The sequence below is a fragment of the Salvelinus alpinus genome, chromosome 21 (assembly GCF_045679555.1).
Source record: "Salvelinus alpinus chromosome 21, SLU_Salpinus.1, whole genome shotgun sequence".
Taxonomy (NCBI): domain Eukaryota; kingdom Metazoa; phylum Chordata; class Actinopteri; order Salmoniformes; family Salmonidae; genus Salvelinus; species Salvelinus alpinus.
The window spans coordinates 15427948-15452897 of NC_092106.1; the positions used below are offsets into that span (position 1 = coordinate 15427948).

A 24950-nucleotide genomic window follows, 5' to 3' on the forward strand; every position below is an offset into this window, starting at 1 on the left:
TATGGGGACTTATGTAAATGCCAACAAAATAACTTTTTGGTGTGTGTGTGTATATATATATATATATATATATATATATATATATATATATATATATATATATATATATATATATTTATATAACCTTTATTTAACTAGGCAAGCCAGTTAAGAACAAATTATTATTTACAATGACGGCCCGGACGACACTGGGCCAATTGTGCGCTGCCCTATGGGACTCCCAATCACGGCCGGATGTGAACCAGGGACTGTAGTGATGCCTCTTGCACTGAGATGCAGTGCCTTAGACCACTGCGTCCGTGTGTGTTAACTATTTAACTGTACTAGAATGCATAAAAGGCAGCAAAGAATGTTAATATCGGTTATCGGTATCGTTTTTTTGGGGGGGGGGGGGTGCAAGTTAAATATCGGGTATTGGCCAAAATGTAATATCGGTGCATCACTAGTAAGTTGATATTTCAACTAAAGGAACTGTGATGACATTTATGACGGATGTGGAGGTCCTGTGCTGGCGTGGTTACGCGTGTTCTGCGGTTGTGAGGCCGGTTTTAATGTCCTGCCAAATTCTTTAAAACAACATTGGAGGCGGCTTATGGTAGAGAAATTAACATAAAATTCTCTGGCAACAGCTCTGTTGGACATTCCTGCAGTCAGCATGCCAATTATATGGTCCCTCAACTTGAGACATCTGTGGCATTGTGTTTTGTGACAAAACTGCACATTTTAGAGTGACCTTTTTATTGTCCCCAGCACAAGGTGCACCTGTGTAATGATCATGCTGTTTAATCATCTTCCTGATATGGAACACCTATCAGGTGGATGGATGATCTTGGCAAAGGAGAAATGCTCACTAACAGGGATGTAAAAAAATTTGTACACAACATTTGAGAGAAATAAGCTTTTTATGCATATGGAACATTTGAAAAATGGGACCAACACTTTACATGTTGTGTTTATATTTTTGTTCAATATATCTACAGTATGTTTTCCTGATCACATCCCTGATGTGTGTGTTGTCTGTCACTTGCAGTTGGCTTAACGTGAGTGTGGCTAACCTGACCTGTACCCAGTATTGGGTGATCTACCTGCGGGTGCTGCAGGAAACGGTGTGGCTGGGGGGCAGCCTACCAGCCCAGCCCCGCCCGGCGCATAGCCACCAACAGGAGGAGGACACCAAGCAGCAATCCCTGCACTGCCTCATGAAACTACTACCAGGCAAGTGATTACTAATAACGAAGAGGCAGGCTCATGTTCATTAGGCACCAAATGGAAGAAAATGGACTGAAACCGGGAGGGATTATGGACATGTTCAATAAGAAATCTTAATTTTAGTTTTTACGTTCAAATGTACTATTTTATGAACATTACAAATAAAAAGGACCCAGGAGTTTATCCTGACCTTGTGACCTGACCATGAAAAAGAAACTAGGTTATAACTTTGGTCCATTACAGCAAATGATCAGGAAAAACTCATGGCCCATACACACTCATTCCTATCTACCTCTGCAAACACAATTCATTTGTATTACGGTAGTTTGTAAACTAACTATTGATTTTTCTAAGAAGCCATTTCAGGGACTGCTGGTCTTACTTTATCCAACTAGCTATGTTTTTAGTTAATATATTTTTGGTGACCTTGGCTGTTCTGAATTCTCTGTGGAGTCCTATATGGCCTCTCAGTTCTATATTTGTACTCTTCTGTGTTTACAGATCTGCTCTCAGAAATGCTGGGCTCGGACAAATACAGACTAAGCTGGCAGACTGCACTGGAATCTCTGCAGAACCCTTACATAAACAGGTGACCACACACAAAAAAACAAAGTCATATACACTTGCCTGTCTGTCTGGCTATGATTTAAAGAGCCTGACATCATGGTCTTACAATAGATTATGAAGGAACATGACATGAGGAGTTGATAAAGGGTTCTAAAGCTAAGTGATGAGCTGGTTGTGAATCAGTGGGCATCAGCCAAGCTTTATAGCGTGTTCCATATGATATACCTCTTTCCAGACACGTTTCCATTGGGTCAAGCTGATGATTTATACATTGCCAGCCCTTTGTTCTTAAGATGCATCAGTTTTGATTATAGCGGCATGCTTCACCCTAATCTTCTTATTGAAATGTTCAAATAAGGTGTGTGTGCGTAAGGTACAGTATAATATATTTACGACTCAAATAAGTCCATGTAGTGTTTGAAACATGCTGTTAAAATCAAGAGAGTTGTCTCATGAATTTTCATCACTGGAACGAAGAACACGGCCAATTGTAAGGATTCCATTGCTGAAGTAATTTGAACCTCGTTGAACCTCGTAGGAGCTTAGGTTTTGGTCCTCTTGGGCTGTATGCTTTCGCCTAAATCATGCCTTGATGTGAATGGGGGAAATTGCAGAAATATCAGGTTGTGATTTGGCCCATTGTAAAACTCGCAAGCCCCAAAATTACGAAGTTTTCAACATTTTAAACAAACTTAAAATGTCCACCTGTAACTGGCGATAGTTAAATGGTGGATACTTTTGGACAGAGGAAATGTTGGAGAGTTGATTTCTGGGAGACCGCTGACTTTTAACTTGTGACTCTTACCCTGTACAGACACCTGGTCTACTGTATCTGGGACCTTTTCCTCAAGTTCCTCGTCCCTGAAACATCTGAGGAAAACTTTCAGAAAACACTGCTGCAAAGTCTCTCCAAAAACGCAGAGAAACTACCACCATGAAAGTCGTGGGAGAGATACTGGGGTACACACGCACACGCGTTTAATCAACTGTCAGTGAATAGACCTCGATGAAAGTCCAGCCTAATGTATCTGGATAAATTCCATTATTCATGTTTCCCCACCTTTAACTCTGACATTTTGGACCCGAGGTCATCCGGGTCTGTCTCTGATTTAGTCCATAACATTTGTGGGTCTCAAACATCGGCCACACATCCGGAGCAGCTTTGATTACCCAACACCTGTTTTCTGTTTGATCAGAATATGTGTCTGATCTCCAAAAGCCCAAACACACGTATGTGTGGGAAAAGCCGCAGTCCCAAACTTCCCAAATCCATCTTTTTTCCTGCTTCCTAAAGCCTCCAGCTTTGGACCAAACTCATTTCAGATTGACTCCACACCAACATGATCCCTCGTGGTCTTTCTATATTCTATTGGAGAAGTCCAATTAGATTGTTTTCCCACATCAGGCTTACTGTGTCGTGCTTTGCCCTTTCGGGATGACTTGCCTATGTGTTCCCCGTTATATGCCGCTATTCCTTTTGATCCCTTGGCTCTACACCAAGCTGCACATGTGCTGTGTTGCATTAATACTCTACTCCCTCACTCCTGAGGCCTTGCTCGTACTGATATGGCCCACTGACATGTTTCTGTTAAAGTGGTCACTCATACGTTTTGAACTTATGATGAAGGCCACTGCACTTTAAAGCGCTTGATAGCCACTTTTCCCATGGGCCTGACATGGTTGTTTTAAATAATATACGCTACAAGTACATGCAATTTTCAGTGGTCTCTGCTACTTTTTAAAATTATGATACATTTTATGAGTACCACCAACACAGTGAATGGGAAAATGGATTCAAAGGGAACTCCCTCTGCTGGTGATTTGCTGAATGTGCAATCATACTGGAAGGGTGTGATTGGTTAATGGCCTATAATGTACATTTTGATGTATAGCGTTTATAATTTCTTTACAAGTAGCAGAGAGCCCACTCTGGAAATGTGATGTTTTTGAAGAGTATATTGTTTCAAACAGTATGTTTAAAAATAAGCTAAATCAAAAAGGGCACTTTTGAGATATTAATAATATTATTGTTAATGTTAAAACAAATAATGTGGAAAAATGTATTTCAGATTATAGCCATAATGAATATTTCAGAGGAGTATAATGACACCGTGATGTCTGTACCATGTACCGTTTACGGCTCATAGGGTCTTACAGGAGGCATGTATAGGTAGGTCTAAAAAGGGCCTAAAATGGCCACGTTCATCATGATTTTCTCAAAAAAGCATGTTACACATCCTTCCTCCCAATTAAGTTTTTATGTGAGAATTGCCAGAACAACCTGAGATGCCCAAAATATTTTTGGGCCATGCTGATGTCTAATCGCCTAACTATGCCTAACCTATGTCTTTGAAACTGGCACAAAGACTTCTCAACATTGCATGAAACAAGATGTTCACCGTGTTTAACAATCCCCACTCTTACTGATGCTTATTAATGCCTTTAAATGTTTACGGTAGGTCTGATGCCAGGTAAAGCTCATGCAGGTAGCATCTCATGTCAGAGGTCCAATATGTCCAACACAGTCTGTTGCACTCATCTTTGTCTTAAAATAAGATATGTCATTCTTTATTTCTGTATTCTTGTTAACGTGATTGACTTATTTGATTGTGTCTATAACTTATTTGTTCGATTTGTAATAATGCTTTCTGTGAAAATGTATATTGATCAAAAATAATGAGAGGGATACCAGTAGGGAATGCTTTTAAATTGCCTTAAACATGGCTGGAAGAGGTCTCGTCTGTCTTTACTATGTATTCTGTGGACATGCCTTTTGTAGATCGTGTGATAAAGTAGTAGCAAACCCCAGTGACAAGGTGGGTTCTGATGTTGTGCTGAATGTTGTATACTGTGATGTTTATTCCCTCCTGAACACATTCTTAGCTGTTACCTCTGTTCCTGTTGAATCCTTTGTGATGAACATTAGGGTTAGCTTGCATTCTGCAAGACCATTGTCCTGTCCTCAAATGTATCACGTCACATGAAATGTTCAACACGTAACTCATTTTAAAAAATTGTGAGTGCTTTTCTCACATGGAACACACTGCAAATCTGAAAGTTTGTTACGTGGCTTTTGTTACAAGTTGTTCGAGTACTGAATTTTTGTTGTTGTTGTGTCAAATTATATTATGTCCTCTGTATGGTGTCATTATAGACACAATAATATGTTTACCCTCACGATAAAAATAAGTTATCAGTGGTTAACTAACTTACAGAAGAGGTATTGTTTGTCATTTGTTTGGTTTCTCGTCAGAAGGGTTCTGCTTGCAATAGCTACTAGTCTCGCCGTTTCTCACTAACTTCCTTTTTGTCAACACCAAAGCTCTTTCTCAATTGTATTTTCTCGATTCCTCTTGTCCTCTCTCCTTGCCTCCTCAAAACACATTGGAGGAGAAGGTCAGAGGGGAGGGAGCTAGGAATCGAGAAAATACAATTTACCACTTAATTACGTGTCTGATTTGACATTACAATCCCAATTCAGTTTACACCAGTCAGAGTTTGGGTGCCATTTTACATATTAATGCTTTGAATGTGACTCTTTGTAACTCTGTCAGTGTGGTATAACTGGACTCACAAGGTTTTACATTTGCTGCTGTTGATCATTTCCAAAACCAATAAAATGACCAAAAGTCGATTAGTGTACATCATTTGTCGTTCAATTATTATCAAACTAGGCTAAAAAAAATTTATACGTTTGATGACGAGCCTTTATAATGTCTTATTACAAGGCTAGTTACATGTTATGTCTCTCTACGTAGCAGATTTGCCTCAATGACACAAAATGGTTGTTAATAGTTTGAATCATTATGAGAAGACTTTTATAAGGTGGTCACGCATGTTTATGACAACAACTCTACAATGCATTTAAACCACATCCCAATGCATTCTATTTCTTAGTGTCGGCTAAAGTGCTATCAACATTTAACATGAATGCAAACGTATTTTCTCCAGACCATAACAGTGAGGTCACTGAGGCTGACGCCCAGTAGTTTCTTTTGATTTGAGAATTTCATTGGCTAAATCATTTACAACTCATAGCCATATAGCCAGCATGGCCCCATTTAAGAAGAGCCAGAATGTGTTCATGACTAGAACATAGGTAATCCATCTTCTTTAGGCAATGGCCCAGAGCTGCAACATCAAACACAGTCATCGCCTCTCTACCTGAGAGCTCTATTGGCCTTTGTCTCTCTGTGTTGATCAAACGAGAGGCTATACCATAAATTAACACAGGTGTGAAGAGAGAAAACACTGTGCAAGGCGTCCATGCCCTGATCCCGATGACGGCGTCTTTTAACCAAAGCCGTATGGTGAGTCAAGGAGGAGCACCTGTTGACTGGAGAACACTGTTATTCTGTGCAGCGTCTGCTTTGCCCATAGCACTACTATTTTATATTTACGCGTTATCAAGGAACATTGAATCAGAACACACAAATCTGGTCTGTGTTCATTAGGGCACGCATCTGAAACAGTTTTTTAAAGTTTCGCAACGGAAATAAAAATGAGTGGCTTACAGTTAATTTATTTAGCAGACGCTCTTCAGTCCAGGTAGTCCCTCCCAGTTTCAGCCTACTCTTCTGTTTGGTGCCAGATGAACATGACCCTGGTCTTCTTAGCATTGGTCCCTTGTTGAAGTTACAAAACCAATTGCATGCAACCACCAACCAATGAGAGACAAATATTTTGGTACAGATTTGCTGTCTCCAAAGGGGTGGGACATTCTAATGTTCATGGCCTACTCTGGAGTCTAAAAGCCCAATGTAATATTATACTAGACACAACATTGGGTGAACGTTGCACGCACTGTTGGGATGATAGTGGCCAAAGCAATATATTTATTGATTCATCTAATGAAACAATCCCTCTAGGGTGTGGGTCTCGCAGCCTCAGCATGTTCTCATGTTCTCCAGTGATCTCTTATGAAACGATAGCTGTAACAAACATGCACACAGTCACACAAATGCACGCACGCACACTGCTTTGTGGCCCGCTGTGAGAAGCAGAGTTTAACTTTGCATATATATGTGAAACCATAAGTCACAACAATTCAACGTTTTGTCTTATAGATCAGTGAAATTATAATAATCAGCCAGAGCGCCTTGCCAAGTTCCCCACTGTGCCCTGAAGACCAATGGTTCTCTTCCAATGGCAACAAGTAAAATGGATGAAACCTGTAGACCTCCCATAATTAAAATCAGAACAGACCCTTGGAAGAGATTGTTCTGTTCTTGCTTGTATAATAACAAACCGTTTTATACCGAATGGCATTATATGACGATGAAGTATAATCCAATGGCGTTAAACGATTAACTCTTAAAATCTATCGTCAAACCTGATAACGAACAGGGTCATTGTCACATGGTCTTTTAGGTACCTACTTTGGAGTGCCCAATATGACAAGTCAGACAATTATTTCATTCATTAATGATCTTTTCTCAAAGTACACATACTAAACACGATCGTCAAATCCAAGCCTCCCTTTTTTTTATTGATAACCTGTGAACCGGTGAATTGTTTTACATGGCAGGGGTAGACCAAGCAGCCGCGTCTAGGGACATGCTGTAATGCTGCCAGTCAGAGAGGCCCCTTAGAGACCCTGCAGCTCTCTGACCTTCATTCTATGTGAGAGAGAGCCCATAATAACCACGGTGATGACTACCCCCAACTCCCCACACCTCCAGCTTCACCCAAGACCATCATCATCATCACTGCGTCTGTTATCCAACATGGAGATGATCTAAATTATTGTTTATCATGAAAATCTCCCATCCAACCAAGGGCAAATGTTTAGATAGATTTTCTCTGTCGATGTTTCCATGAAGTGCCTGGGATCCACATCAACTGATCTGTATCGTGTTTCCACTGTTTTCCCCTCTCCCTCTACTCTCGTGAACGTTTCAGTGACAGCTTTGATTAGAATGAATGCTTACGTAACAGCTGGGTGAAGTGGAGATGATAAAAGGGGAATCATTTTGTCTGACTAGGCTATACACAGTAGTTCTGGTCTGGAACTGTGGTTAAGAGGGTGGTTTTCTGAACCATTAAGGCTTGGCTTGCCCCTTTAAACATACACAGAGGCTATCTAGTGGTATATCACACTCTATACATACTATACACACCAGGGGAAGTGGTATGCATAGAAATAGGATTACAAGAAGGGAACAACGACCCTTAGACCAACATCAATTTGACTGGAACACTCATGGGTACACTCAGTATGACAGACATGGTATTCTGATGCATAATTATATTTCTATAGGGGAACGTACATCACAAAACTCTAAGCTCCCATGCAAAGATCTGACGCAAATGGGTGGACAAGCCCCTACACAATAGTCATGGACAGACAAAGCTGGTTAGTGTAGCCTAGCTACCCTTGACAATGGCTGTCCCTCATACAAACAACAATCGGTGTATGTGTGTGTGTCAGTCCATCTAACAAACAATGTGAACTATGTTAAGGTTTACATGTAGTTATAAAGATGTCATATTAACATTCAGCTCTGTAAATGTTTGCTACAGTATGATGAATGAGTGCGCTTGAGATCTCGGGAAGCTGTCTGTCTTATGCAAGGTGGCAGTCATTTGAATTGGATTGTTCCTTCAGAGGCCCTGTTCTATTGAATGGGCCAGCTATTCCTGGAGAGATAGGCTGGCTGTGTCCCAAATAGCACTCTATTCCCTACATAGTTCACTACTTTTGACCGGTGCTGAGTATCTTCTTTATTCAATGGGGGGGTTTCTGTGATGTGGCTGTGAGCCAGGGAACAGTTTGACTATCTACAGTACGTATAGTACATGCCTCTGCAGGCTACACTTCACGACTGCACTTTTCCACGTCTCCCACTCTTTAGAAGGAATTTGTAAAATTGTGCCTCGTTTAATCAGAATTTTGATTTTGCGTTGTCTTGTGGTTGCAGAGAATCATAAGTGCGTCTCAAATGACACCATATTCCCTATTTAGTGTGCTACTTTTTTTTTTACCAGGGCCCGTTAGGACACAACCTCAGTGTTGGGGTGAAAGGAGACACTTATGGATACACCATAACCTCACATTTACAGACTGTCAGGACTGGGTCGCTGTGGCAACTGAGAGGGTAAAAGCTTTTAGCTGTCAGACTTATATGTCAGTGAAATGTAGGCCCCAGGAAGCAGGCTTTCAGACCAACCTATCTTCACACACATATCCAGAGCAAAGCCTGTGGTTGCTGGGGTGAACCCCCACCCCCCCCCCCCGCACCACAATACAGAAGCTTCTTCTTCACAGGAGAGTGGAACAAGTGAATCGATGAAGCTCCATCACTGTGGAGGGACATTGAGAAGGAAAGTAAGGATATTGAAAATTGTCAGATTTGCGCTATGCAGAAAGCTGGAACATTTGGGAGAGAAAATATATGTATGTTTCCCAGCATGGAATAACTTCCTTGAGAGAGGGAACAAACAAAGGAGAGAGGAGAGAGAAAAAATAAACAATTTAGAGAGGAGAGGATATAGAATAGTATGTCTCCATTTTGACTTTTAAATATACAGTATATATTTTTAAGGTTAATTCACTCAGTTCCAAAGGTGACTTTTATGTTATTTCACCCTTTAGCTATTTCCCTAAGAGAGAAAACAGTAAGTTGAAAAAGAAAGAATACTTCGGACTACACAACTTTTTCAGTGGCGCAACACAATTTGATCATCCATACAGTTAGTGGCACAGGTTCTGGGTGTGACTAGGCCATAGCATTGATGCAAGGCATGCATGATGGGGCTCTCCAGATGGATGGTGCCCACAGGTATTTGTTGTTGGCACACAGCATCGAGTTTTAATAGAGTAAATAAAAGACTTGTTTAAGATCAGCAGGAACCCCACCAGTCTTCATGTCCTCATTTACATCGAAAACATATGTTTCCACTGAAAGTTACGCAATCTCTAGACTTTGAATCTCCAACAGTATTTGACACGCTTTGGGTTTTTGGCAGTGTTGAAAGGCACATTGTGCCTGTTTTCTTTTGTTTTCTTTTATGTAGAAACACGTGCCTGGCAGAAATTCCCGCTGGGACAGAAAAAGAAGGAAGTTCAAGTTGAGTCTTTTAAGCTTGCTTAGGTTACTAGTAATACCACAAATGTGGACTTATTTGTAACCTATATGTTTTCTGTATAATGTGTCTCACATTGCGGCTATTATTTTAACCTCTCTCCTGTTCGTTGTTATAGTGACTTTATACATAGAATCCATGAGCATGATATATGCTTTATTATAAACTGGGTGGTTCGAGCCTTGAATGCTGATTGGCTGACAGCCGTGGTATATCAGACCGCATACCAAAGGTATGACAAAAAACACATTTTTACTGCTCTAATTACATTGATAAACAGTTTATAATAGCAATAAAGCACATCTGGGGTTTGTGATGTATGGCCAATATACCACGGCAAAGGTTTTTTCTTATGCACAACACAACGCGGAGTGCCTGGACACAGCCCTTAGCCGTGGTATATTGGCCATATACCACACCCCCGGGCTTTATTGCTTAAATATAAACATGTATACATAGTTTACCATATACATTACCTTTAATCCTACACCTTATTCTCAGAAAATTATTTACTTTTTACATAACATGGTTAACGCATGACTCCACTGCATACCAGAGTCACATCTGCTGCATACCATACCACACCTCTCATACTAAATGTAATTGAAATGTTGATGAAACACACTATACCATTAGTTCAAACTATAAACTTCAGTCATCCATGAGACCATGACTGTGTCTTTATTGAGCCACACACTCTGACTGGTATGATTCCTGGCTGGGTGTGTGTTCAGTACAGTATGTGACAGCACTAGAGGGTGAGGAGGGTCACTTTGCTGTACAACATTGCCCTCAGGTGGTTATCATGTTCCTGTCATATGGTCCTCGCGTCTCAAGGACAAACTCCCTGCTCTGTATCCATAGTAGCTACACAAATATTATCCAGTGTATCTTTTCCAATGTCAGTGTAGATATTCAGGTTAAGCTGTGCAAATAATTTCCATTGCAACTAGAAAATACAGAAGGGTGTCATTCTCTGTACTGTGCTGGTTTGATAGTTATCTTGGTAATTAATGCAACACTAGTTCTCCCCTGGGCTCACAAGAGTTTAAGCAACAACTTAAACTTTTTACATAAAAATAAATTACTTATGCTCATCTTTATGTTCATATCATTTTTCTTGGTTGTAAGTGAGCACATTTGCCCCTAGGTGGAGCTTTAGTCAAATAGTTGAGTTTGTGCAAATCCACAGGATTTATGTATCAACCACAGGGAGGCATTATCATAAAACATTGGGATCCACCTGTTACCGTAACTTCTTATCTCTTCTATCAGTCAACTCCTTTTAGAACGTTTTCATACTCTTAATCGATTCCCCTCCTTGGGCCTACAAATACTTTTGTACAACTGAAATGTGCGGGCGGCTGCCATAATTGACATCCACCGCACCCGGGGGTTAACTTCCTTGCTCAGAACAACAGATTTTTTACCTTGTTAGCTCAGCGATTTGATCCAGCAACCTTTCGGTTACTGGCCCAACGCTCTAACCACTAGGTTACCTGTAGTAGTACAACTCATTTAGTAGTTTCTAGTTTCTGCATGTGCAGTCAGATAAGCGTCACTGTACTCTGTATGTTGTATTTTGTTTGATGACGAGAAAGGGCTGACCACATGATGGGAGGAATACAGTCACTTCATTCAGAGGATTCAGATGTAAATATCAGTTTGACAGTGTCGCAATGCGGCCGGAAATCATAGACTGAGAAAATGCTCTCACTCACAGCTGTGACCAAAATCATGTCTCTTTTTTCCCTATAATTGACGGCACCTGTCTTTTCGAATGGTCTATGTTTGTTTTGATTGCGCCAACAAAATGAGAGCTCTGATGACTGTGGTATTGAAAATGCCCTCAGCAATTTCAATATTCCTTCATAACAGATCATTAGATGGTAATTTAGTTTCTGTCCTTAGGTTTGTCTGAACATTGTTATGTTATAATCAACAGTGCCGGTCTGGTATGGAATCTATCACTATTGCTGCCAAATCTAACAGGTGCATAGAATGCAACGAATGTTGGACAAAAGCACCAAACAAATCACAGATCTTGGTGCTAATGATCATACAGCTCATTAGTCATACCATGCTGAAACAAAAACCTACTGCTCTCCTGAATAACCTGAGTATCTGACTCATTTCATCCATCTTGTATTTGTGGTTGCACTTTTACACGTGGGATTCTTTTTAGCCCAGTGTGCAGCTGTACTCAGGTTTGTTTTCTTTCACATTAAATCAACAGTTTCCTCTGGTAAAGTTGCTTCCCACTGGGCACAGACGTCAATTCAATGTCTATTCCACATTGGTTCAACGTCATTTAATTGAAATGACGTGGAAACAACGTTGATTCAGCCAGTGTGTGCACTCTGGGTTGTTTGCTCAAGGAGATTTTAAATCTAACATGGCTGCCAATAAAAATGATAGACTATTATATACAATAGTCAAGACATTCCAGAAACCCACAATCAATGCTAACTTTATGCGCAGCACAGTACAACACAGTGTCAGGATTCGGTGACTGTGCTCGTGCAGGTATCTGTGGGTCTGTTTTTGGCTGTCATCGGAGGTAGTTGCCTGTGTTGGAAGAATGTGTCCTCTGACTTACAAGTTTAGTGTTCACTATTGCTAGCTGGAGATACAATACAACAGCACTTTCCATGTGTTACAATTTCATAGGTCAGATTGAATACAGCTGGAAGTGACATAATATAGCCTGATGTTTGCAAATTTGTGTGACAACTTCCATTGAGGGTATTATCCAGTTGTACCTGTCTATACTATTGTGCCCGTGAGTTGTTGATTTATGATACCATGTTAATATACTGTAGCTCCTCATGATGTCTCAGCTGTTGCTCTTTTGTCAGTTAAAGAGAAATGCATCAGACATGATTGGAATCTTGGGCGGAAAAGGATAAGATCTCTGTTCATCATACTCTTCAAATGGTCATCTGAATTCAAGTTAATTTGTCTTAGAGAAGACTCGTTAATTTCATCTCTGTTCCATCTCTTTATTGCTCGTAAGGGACCTTAAGGATTAAAAAAAAACTCAGACATGAATGATCACACAATGATTCAGAATTGACATCCATTTCACAAAATTGAGTTACCTCTGCTCCATCGTGCAGCTCCTCCCCAAATCAAGGTATCAGAGCAGGGGTAATAGAAGGCAAAGAAGGGGTTAACTCATGTATGAGTGGTGCCATTACTGTGACCCCAAATGGCTGTGACCCCAGAGCCAACCGAAGGAAAGAAAATGGGACTTATTTGGATATAATTTGTTCCTATTCAAATGGCTCTTTTATAGGAAGACCTGATGGCTATCAGATAGACTTCTTAGATGGCAGCTGATTGTACGGTGCTTCTGATTGGTCGATGATCATTGCCTGAACCTTGTTTGACCCTGTCAGGCTGCAGCTTGATCTCAGCAAAGATTTACATACGGCCATTTAAAAGAAGATTGAGCAGAGCATTACTTGTTATCTGCCAACGAACGACAAAGAGCAAATACTGCACAGTGCTGTCATGAGTTTATTGCCAAGTGAACTCCTATTGGCATGTCCTCAAGCAGACGTTAAATCCTATGTTTCTGTGCTTGGTCCAGAGTTGTTATAGAACAAATACAGAGATTTGCTTTCTTTATAAGTCAGTGACATTTTGTACAAGTTATACTTTGTTGTGAGTTGCATGACAAGGGGAAAAAAAACTTTCATTTAGAAGTTAATCAATTTAACTTAGTAGAAGGTAGAAATCTTCCCCCTCAGATGGATTGAATTAAATTGCATGCTGCCACTTTTTGGCAGCAGTGATGAATTGATTTAATAAAATAGGAAAGATTTGGTTCTGGCAGTTCAAAAGCTGTAGCGAGACACTTTATTGCATCTGCCTTTCGTCTGGTGACGGATGGTCTAATCAAACCTGACCTGCTGCATTGAAATCCACTCTACTTCCCATACCATCCTACAAAGTAACCCTTAACCATTCACCCAAACCATCATTCATCATTTACCCCAAATGCAATGATACCTAACCTGGTCCCAGATCTGTTTGTGTTGTCTTGCCAACTCCTATGGCCATTGATCACACCAGGAGTTGGAAAGACAGCAGAAACAAATCTGGGACCAGGCAAAATGATACCCACTTCCAAAGAGTACATCACTGTATGGCTATAGTCTCACCACTGACAAGACCATCTGCAATGGTTTTCATGCCGTCCCTAGGAGGGGTGCGTCACTTGAGTGGGTTGAGTCACTGACGTGATCTTCCTGTCTGGGTTGGCGCCCCCCCTTGGGTTGTGCCGTGGCGGAGATCTTTGTGGGCTATACTCGGCCTTGTCTCAGGAAGATAAGTTGGTGGTTGAAGATATCCCTCTAGGGGTGTGGGGGCTGTGCTTTGGCAAAGTGGGTGGGGTTATATCCTTCCTGTTTGGCCCTGTCCGGGGGTATCATCGAATGGGGCCACAGTGTCTCCTGACCCCTCCTGTCTCAGCTTCCAGTATTTACGCTGCAGTAGTTTATGTGTCGGGGGGCTAGGGTCAGTTTGTTATATCTGGAGTACTTCTCCTGTCTTATCCGGTGTCCTGTGTGAATTTACGTATGCTCTCTCTAATTCTCTCTTTCTCTCTTTCTTTCTCTCTCTCGGAGGACCTGAGCCCTAGGACCATGCCTCAGGACTACCTGGCATGATGACTCCTTGCTGTCCACCTGGCCGTGCTGCTGCTCCAGTTTCAACTGTTCTGCCTGCGGCTATGGAACCCTGACCTGTTCACCGGACGTGCTACCTGTCCCAGACCTGCTGTTTTCAACTCTCTAGAGACTGCAGGAGCGGTAGAGATACTCTTAATGATCGGCTATGAAAAGCCAACTGACATTTACTCCTGAGGTGCTGACTTGCTGCACCCTCGACAACTACTGTGATTATTATTATTTGACCATGCTGGTCATTTATGAACATTTGAACATCTTGGCCATGTTCTGTTATAATCTCCACCCGGCACAGCCAGAAGAGGACTGGCCACCCCTCATAGCCTGGTTCCTCTCTAGGTTTTGGCCTTTCTAGGGAGTTTTTCCTAGCCACCGTGCTTCTACACCTGCATTGCTTGCTGTTTGGGGTTTTAGGCTGGATTTCTGTACAGCACTTTGAGATATCAGCTGATGTAAGAAGGGCTATATAAATACATTTGATTTGATTTGCAAGGGTGGAGTTGCTGCTTCTCAGGAGTCTGCTATGTGTTTATTGAATTCCCGATTAATGGCACTCTTGTCTTGCAGCGGCTGTCTTTTTCAATCATCCTTCTCTAACAGACAGGTCAGGATAGGCTCAGCTGGCCTTGGAGTTTCAATCACAGAAAATAATTGGAAGTATTGGGTCCTTATTTAAGATGTTAAAGTTAGATTGAGTGAGACCAATGATTTATATATACACTAGATGACTGATAGGGGGTGCTGTGTTGAGGCCACCGTGCCTCCATCTTGGTACTCCCACCATTGTAAAAATATTTTGGAAGCTATAGAAATGTATTTATTAATGTCTACATTTTCGTTTTTGCCACATTTATTCTACTACAGACACCATATTGCATACTTTTAAATTATATTATGTAAGCTAAATAAAAAAAAGTACAATTTAAATATAATTCAAAAGTATTATGTTACTATCCCCACTACAACAAAATAATACTTATACATGTAATTTTGTACTTGAAACATTTAATTGAAATACTGTAGAATTCCATTCATTCCTATGGAGGACTGCCCCTACTGGGGAGTGCCAATATGGCCGACCGGTGGCTTCAAAGCCTCTCAATGGCCACACATAGGATCAGCAATCCAGGGTTTATATACATCATGAGTCGAGACAGTTGAGTAACAGATTCTTAGAAAATAATTACTAGAAGGGACAAAGCCCCTCAGACTGTGGTAATTTTCCAGGAGGATTTATGGTATTCTATTTTTATGAACAGACCACCCATTCTAGGCAGTACTCCATTCTCTTCCCCCCACAGTTTGGAACTCAGGTTGAATGAAGGCAGTTGTCTAACATAATATCTGTTATACATCTCTGGATCCATATTGGGGAGGGATTCATATTTCAGTTTAAATCAAACTGATTATACACATAATGGTTTCCAAGTATGTGATTATGCAAAAGGAACTATTTCGTTTTTCTCTTCCCCCTGGATTGTTTCCCATTCATTAACTGAAATCAATGCCTGAACAGAAACCTATTTTGCTTCTTTCCCTCTTTTATTCGCTGGAGAAATACTTTGGTGGCAGTTACGCAAAGTAGTACCGCAGACAATATGAGCAAAGCCGTTACGAACTCTGTATACCTTGCCAGTGTTATTACACTCAATGTACTTGTAATCAGATGAGACTTGGAGTTGTACTGTCATCATGATCATAGATCATCGTTAAAATCTCAGAAGTGCAAGACGTCAGGAATAAACACAATGTTGACAGCTTGGAAGTTGGACCATACATCAATAATACTAGCTTGACGTGACCAGCATGTCTCAGCAGTCAAAAGCCAGTTATATTCTCTATGGGGGAATATAAGAGGAGGGGCAGATGTTTCAGTGATTACTGAAGAATTTCTCATCTTCTCTGACACACCTACATGGGGAAGTTTGGTCAACAAGCCATAGTAGCCCTCTGATGTCATAGAGCATAGTTGTCTCCCTCCTCTGATGGATGTCTCATGTCTGTGTTTCTTGTCCTGCTGTCTGTCCAGATGGGAGTCTTTCCATCTACTGTGAGTGTTGATGTGTGTCCTCTTCCTCGCTTCTCCCTCCTTCTCTCTCTCGGAATACCAGGAGAGAGAATTCCAGGGCACGTTCTCAGAGCATGCGCAGACCAGCTGGCAAGTGTCTTCATTGACATTTTCAATCCCTCCTGGTTGCAGTCTATAATCCCAACATGTTTCAAGGTGACCACCATTGTCCCTGTTCCCGAGAACTCCAAGGGAAACTTCCTAAATGAGTATCGCCCTGTAGCACTCACATCTGTAATTATGAAGGGCTTTGAGAGGCTGGTCATGACACACATCAACACCATCATCCCAGACACCCTGGACCCACTCCAATTTGCATACAGATCCACAGATGACGCAATCTCAATTGCACTTCACACTGCCCACTCCCACCTGGACAAGAGGGGAAATAACTATGTGAGAATGCTGTTCATAGACTACAGCTCAGTATTCAACACCATTGTCGCTGACAAGCTCATCACCAAGCTCCGGACCCTGGGACTGAACACCTCCCTCTGGAACTGGATCCCCGGTGGTGAGGGTAGGCAACAACACCTCCGTCACGCTGACCCTCAAGACGGGGGCCCCTCATGGGTGCATGCCCTCAGGAGGCTGAAAATATTTGTCATGGGCCCTCTGATCCTCAAAAGGTTCTACAGCTGCACCATCGATAACATCTTGACTGGCTGCATCACCCGCTTGGTATGGCAAATGCATTGCCCTTGACCGCAAAGCCTTACAGAGGGTGGTGTGGATAGCCCAGTACATCACTGGGGCAGAGCTCCCTGCCATCCAGGACCTCTATATCAGGCAGTGTGAATGGAAGGCACCGAAAATTGTTAAAGACTCCAGCCACCCAAGCCATAGACTGTTCAATCTACTACAGTCCAGCAAATGATACCGGAGCATCGGCTCTCGGACCAAATGGCTCCATGACAGCTTCTAACCCCAAACCATAAGAATGCTAAATAGCCATAAAATGGCTAAATAGGTCATTAAATGGTTACCCAGATTATTTGCATTGACCCTATCTTGCACTGACTCTATGCACATTCACACGACTATATACAGTATACACACACTCACACTTTCACATACACTACATATGCACACACACACACACATACATACATACGCACGCGCGCACACACACCATCTGCTGCTGCTACTCTGTTCTTTACTTTTATTATTATCTATCCTGATGCCTAGTCACTTTACCCTGCCTTCATGTACATATCTACCTCATACCTTATTATTATCTATTCTGATGCCTAGTCACTTTACCCTGCCTTCATGTACATATCTACCTCATACCTTATTATTATCTATCCTGATGCCTAGTCACTTTACCCTGCCTTCATGTACATATCTACCTTATTATTATCTATCCTGATGCCTAGTCACTTTACCCTGCCTTCATGTACATATCTACCTCATACCTTATTATTATCTATCCTGATGCCTAGTCACTTTACCCTGCCTTCATGTACATATCTACCTCATACCTTATTATTATCTATCCTGATGCCTAGTCACTTTACCCTGCCTTCATGTACATATCTACCTTATTATTATATATCCTGATGCCTAGTCACTTTACCCTGCCTTCATGTACATATCTACCTCATACCTTATTATTATCTATCCTGATGCCTAGTCACTTTATCCTGCCTTCATGTACATATCTAGCTCAAATACCTTATTATTATCTATCCTGATGCCTAGTCACTTTATCCTGCCTTCATGTACATATCTAGCTCAAATACCTTATTATTATCTATCCTGATGCCTAGTCACTTTATCCTGCCTTCATGTACGTATCTAGCTCAAATACCTTATTATTATCTATCCTGATGCCTAGTCACTTTATCCTGCCTTCATATACATATCTAGCTCAAATACCTTATTATTATCTATCCTGATGCCTAGTCACTTTATCCTGCCTTCATGTACATATCTACCTCAAATACCTTATTATTATCTATCCTGATGCCTAGTCACTTTATCCTGCCTTCATGTACGTATCTAGCTCAAATACCTTATTATTATCTATCCTGATGCCTAGTCACTTTATCCTGCCTTCATGTACGTATCTAGCTCAAATACCTTATTATTATCTATCCTGATGCCTAGTCACTTTATCCTGCCTTCATATACATATCTAGCTCAAATACCTTATTATTATCCCCTCCCCTCTCTCTCCAGATGAAATCTCGCGTCTTGTGACGGCCGGCCGCCCAACAACCTGCCCGCTTGACCCTATCCCCTCCTCTCTTCTCCAGACCATTTCCGGAGACCTTCTCCCTTACCTCACCTCGCTCATCAACTCATCCTTGACCGCTGGCTACGTCCCTTCCGTCTTCAAGAGAGCGAGAGTTGCACCCCTTCTGAAAAAACCTACACTCGATCCCTCCGATGTCAACAACTACAGACCAGTATCCCTTCTTTCTTTTCTCTCCAAAACTCTTGAACGTGCCGTCCTTGGCCAGCTCTCCTGCTATCTCTCTCAGAATGACCTTCTTGATCCAAATCAGTCAGGTTTCAAGACTAGTCATTCAACTGAGACTGCTCTTCTCTGTGTCACGGAGGCGCTCCGCACTGCTAAAGCTAACTCTCTCTCCTCTGCTCTCATCCTTCTAGACCTATCGGCTGCCTTTGATACTGTGAACCATCAGATCCTCCTCTCCACCCTCTCCGAGCTGGGCATCTCCGGCGCGGCCCACGCTTGGATTGCGTCCTACCTGACAGGTCGCTCCTACCAGGTGGCGTGGCGAGAATCTGTCTCCGCACCACGTGCTCTCACCACTGGTGTCCCCCAGGGCTCTGTTCTAGGCCCTCTCCTATTCTCGCTATACACCAAGTCACTTGGCTCTGTCATATCCTCACATGGTCTCTCCTATCATTGCTATGCAGACGACACACAATTAATCTTCTCCTTTCCCCCCTCTGATAACCAGGTGGTGAATCGCATCTCTGCATGTCTGGCAGACATATCAGTGTGGATGACGGATCACCACCTCAAGCTGAACCTCGGCAAGACGGAGCTGCTCTTCCTCCCGGGGAAGGACTGCCCGTTCCATGATCTCGCCATCACGGTTGACAACTCCATTGTGTCCTCCTCCCAGAGTGCTAAGAACCTTGGCGTGATCCTGGACAACACCCTGTCGTTCTCAACTAACATCAAGGCGGTGACCCGTTCCTGTAGGTTCATGCTCTACAACATTCGCAGAGTACGACCCTGCCTCACGCAGGAAGCGGCGCAGGTCCTAATCCAGGCACTTGTCATCTCCCGTCTGGATTACTGCAACTCGCTGTTGGCTGGGCTCCCTGCCTGTGCCATTAAACCCCTACAACTCATCCAGAACGCCGCAGCCCGTCTGGTGTTCAACTTTCCCAAGTTCTCTCACGTCACCCCGCTCCTCCGCTCTCTCCACTGGCTTCCAGTTGAAGCTCGCATCCGCTACAAGACCATGGTGCTTGCCTACGGAGCTGTGAGGGGAACGGCACCTCCGTACCTTCAGGCTCTGATCAGGCCCTACACCCAAACAAGGGCACTGCGTTCATCCACCTCTGGCCTGCTCGCCTCCCTACCTCTGAGGAAGTACAGTTCCCGCTCAGCCCAGTCAAAACTGTTCGCTGCTCTGGCACCCCAATGGTGGAACAAACTCCCTCACGACGCCAGGTCAGCGGAGTCAATCACCACCTTCCGGAGACACCTGAAACCCCACCTCTTTAAGGAATACCTAGGATAGGATAAAGTAATCCTTCTAACCCCCCCCCCCTTAAAAGAGTTAGATGCACTATTGTAAAGTGGTTGTTCCACTGGATATCATAAGGTGAATGCACCAATTTGTAAGTCGCTCTGGATAAGAGCGTCTGCTAAATGACTTAAATGTAAATGTAAATGTAATTATCTATCCTGATGCCTAGTCACTTTATCCTGCCTTCATGTACGTATCTAGCTCAAATACCTTATTATTATCTATCCTGATGCCTAGTCACTTTATCCTGCCTTCATGTACGTATCTAGCTCAAATACCTTATTATTATCTATCCTGATGCCTAGTCACTTTATCCTGCCTTCATGTACGTATCTAGCTCAAATACCTTATTATTATCTATCCTGATGCCTAGTCACTTTATCCTGCCTTCATGTACGTATCTAGCTCAAATACCTTATTATTATCTATCCTGATGCCTAGTCACTTTATCCTGTAAAGTACATCCAGGATGGATGGGGCCATGTATCGCGAGATCTTGGCCAACAACCTCCTTCCCTCAGTAAGAGCATTGAAGATGGGTCGTGGCTGGGTCTTCCAGCATGACAACGACCCGAAACACACAGCCAGGGCAACTAAGGAGTGAGTAAGAAGCATCTCAAGGTCCTGGAGTGGCCTAGCCAGTCTCCAGACCTGAACCCAATAGAAAATCTTTGGAGGGAGCTGAAAGTCCGTATTGCCCAGCGACAGCCCCGAAACCTGAATGATCTGGAGAAGGTCTGTATGGAGGAGTGGGCCAAAATCCCTGCTGCAGTGTGTGCAAACCTGGTCAAGAACTACAGGAAACGTATGATCTCTGTAAAGTTCTGCTTTTCTGATGTATCAAATACTTATGTCATGCAATAAAATGCAAATTAATTACTTAAAAATCATACAATGTGATTTTCTGGATTTTTGGATTCCGTCTCTCACAGTTGAAGTGTACCTATGAAGTGAAGTGTACCTATGATAAAAAATGACAGACCTCTACATGCTTTGTAAGTAGGAAAACCTGCACAATCGGCAGTGTTTCAAATACTTGTTCTCCCCACTGTAGCTCCACATAGATCTGGTACTGGTACTCCCTGTATATAGCTCCACATAGATCTGGTACTGGTACTCCCTGTATATAGCTCCACATAGATCTGGTACTGGTACTCCCTGTATATAGCTCCACATAGATCTGGTACTAGTACTCCCTGTATACAGCTCCACATAGATCTGGTACTGGTACTCCCTGTATATAGCTCCACATAGATCTGGTACTGGTACTCCCTGTATATAGCTCCACATAGATCTGGTACTGGTACTCCCTGTATATTGCTCCACATAGATCTGGTACTGGTACTCCCTGTATATAGCTCCACATAGATCTGGTACTGGTACTCCCTGTATATAGCTCCACATAGATCTGGTACTGGTACTCCCTGTATATAGCTCCAAATAGATCTGGTACTGGTACTCCCTGTATATTGCTCCACATAGATCTGGTACTGGTACTCCCTGTATATAGCTCCACATAGATCTGGTACTGGTACTCCCTGTATATAGCTCCACATAGATCTGGTACTGGTACTCCCTGTATATAGCTCCACATAGATCTGGTACTGGTACTCCCTGTATATAGCTCCACATAGATCTGGTACTAGTACTCCCTGTATATAGCTCCACATAGATCTGGTACTAGTACTCCCTGTATATAGCTCCACATAGATCTGGTACTGGTACTCCCTGTATATAGCTCCACATAGATCTGGTACTGGTACTCCCTGTATATAGCTCCACATCGATCTGGTACTGGTACTCCCTGTATATAGCTCCACATAGATCTGGTACTAGTACTCCCTGTATATAGCTCCACATAGATCTGGTACTGGTACTCCCTGTATATAGCTACACGTAGATCTGGTACTGGTACTCCCTGTATATAGCTCCACATAGATCTGGTACTAGTACTCCCTGTATATAGCTCCACATAGATCTGGTACTAGTACTCCCTGTATATAGCTCCGCATAGATCTGGTACTGGTACTCCCTGTATATAGCTCCACATAGATCTGGTACTGGTACTCCCTGTATATAGCTCCACATAGATCTGGTACTGGTACTCCCTGTATATAGCTACACATAGATCTGGTACTCCCTGTATATAGCTACACATAGATCTGGTACTAGTACTCCCTGTATATAGCTCCACATAGATCTGTACTAGTACTCCCTGTATATAGCTTCACATAGATCTGGTACTGGTACTCCCTGTATATAGCTCCACATAGATCTGGTACTGGTACTCCCTGTATATAGCTCCACATAGATCTGGTACTGGTACTCCCTGTATATAGCTCCACATAGATCTGGTAATCCCTGTATATAGCTCCACATAGCTCCACATAGATCTGGTACTCCCTGTATATAGCTCCACATAGATCTGGTACTGGTACTCCCTGTATATAGCTCCACATAGATATGGTACTGGTACTCCCTGTATATAGCTCCACATAGATCTGGTACTGGTACTCCCTGTATATAGCTCCACATAGATCTGGTACTGGTACTCCCTGTATATAGCTACACATAGATCTGGTACTCCCTGTATATAGCTACACATAGATCTGGTACTAGTACTCCCTGTATATAGCTCCACATAGATCTGTACTAGTACTCCCTGTATATAGCTTCACATAGATCTGGTACTGGTACTCCCTGTATATAGCTCCACATAGATCTGGTACTGGTACTCCCTGTATATAGCTCCACATAGATCTGGTACTGGTACTCCCTGTATATAGCTCCACATAGATCTGGTACTGGTACTCCCTGTATATAGCTACACATAGATCTGGTACTGGGACTCCCTGTATATAGCTCCACATAGATCTGGTACTAGTACTCCCTGTATATAGCTCCACATAGATCTGGTACTGGTACTCCCTGTATATAGCTCCACATATATCTGGTACTCCCTGTATATAGCTCCACATAGATCTGGTACTGGTACTCCCTGTATATAGCTCCACATAGCTCCACATAGATCTGGTACTCCCTGTATATAGCTCCGCATAGATCTGGTACTGGTACTCCCTGTATATAGCTCCACATAGATCTGGTACTGGTACTCCCTGTATATAGCTCCACATAGATCTGGTACTGGTACTCCCTGTATATAGCTCCACATAGATCTGGTACTAGTACTCCCTGTATATAGCTCCACATAGATCTGGTACTGGTACTCCCTGTATATAGCTCCACATAGATCTGGTACTAGTCCTCCCTGTATATAGCTCCACATAGATCTGGTACTGGTACTCCCTGTATATAGCTCCACATAGATCTGGTACTGGTACTCCCTGTATATAGCTCCACATAGATCTGGTACTAGTACTCCCTGTATATAGCTCCACATAGATCTGGTACTGGTACTCCCTGTATATAGCTCCACATAGATCTGGTACTGGTACTCCCTGTATATAGCTCCACATAGATCTGGTACTGGTACTCCCTGTAGCTCCATTCTTGTTCATTTTATTCCTCTTGTGCTACAATTTTATTATTACAGTTTTTGACAATTGCTTACACAAGATTTCTGAAACTATGGCTCCTTTTCTCTTGACTCTACACACAAAACCCCAAAACACACACACAACATGCAAAACGTCACACATCTCTTGCAAAACCAAACACATCAAAACGACTTTCACTCTTCCTCAAAATTGTGTTTTTGCATCAAAACGCTACACACAAACCGGCAAATGATTAGCTCTTATACATGCCGACTACACACGGATGTGACAAATGTAAAACACTACTATCTAGTGTCTTTTGCATGTTCAGTGTGCAGTGGAGTCCATGGCAGTTTGTCATAACACTCACACGTGCATGTATGTGCACAAATATATACAGTATGTATGCATGTTCAGTATATTTTTACACTATAAACAGAAATGCAAGGGGGGAAAAATAAAATGTCTTTCTTTCTCAAAACATTGTATTTTCATTCAGATTTCGGGATGAACAGTAACAGACAAAACAAATACAGTAGAAGATAAACAAATAGGCTTGTTACTATAAAGAAAAAAACAATTAGAGTGCATCCTGTCTCCTATTTGGGTCTGGCCACAGCAGCTCATCAACATCACAAGCGATGTTCTCTCTGGCTAAACAGCGGGGGAAGTAGCGTCTGGAGTGACGTATCCAGCCCTGTCAAGCCCCCTCGTCTGTCACCACAGGCCTCCTCCTCGTCCCCCCTCTTACTCTCACTCCTCTTCCTCTCTCTCCAAAACTGGCCTCCATTGTTGTCCAAACCAAAAAAGCCAACCTGAAGCCTATTTATAGTGCTTAAGCTCTGATTTCTAAGTCAAGAAATTAGCTGGAAGTGTTTTCACACGCGAGCACTGGGTGTAGGTCATCTGTAAATGAGTGTGGCATTTTGAATGGCAGTGTTTTCCAAACGAAACACAAAACCTGTTAGTTTTGAATGATGTGTCTAATGTAGAGAACTGTTTAGTGTTTTGCAAAAAGTGTGTTTTACAAATGCAAACTGAATGTAAAGCAGATAATGTGCTTGCAGACTTGGTCTGAAGATTAGGTACA

At 42.3% G+C, this 24950-nt stretch overlaps 1 protein-coding gene across 2 annotated transcripts in view; it reads left to right on the top strand.

Annotated features, from left to right (window-relative positions):
* LOC139548580 (sorting nexin-19-like) overlaps positions 1-4993 on the top strand; it is a 40573-nt gene extending 35580 nt beyond the window's left edge. For both annotated transcript variants that reach the window (XM_071358339.1, XM_071358340.1), the window contains 3 exons: positions 1031-1215; positions 1711-1798; positions 2591-4993. In XM_071358339.1, the coding sequence (XP_071214440.1) occupies positions 1031-1215; positions 1711-1798; positions 2591-2714 (397 nt within the window). In that variant the 3' untranslated portion in view covers positions 2715-4993. The remainder of the gene's footprint in view (positions 1-1030; positions 1216-1710; positions 1799-2590) is intronic.
* The last annotated feature ends 19957 nt before the right edge of the window (positions 4994-24950 follow it).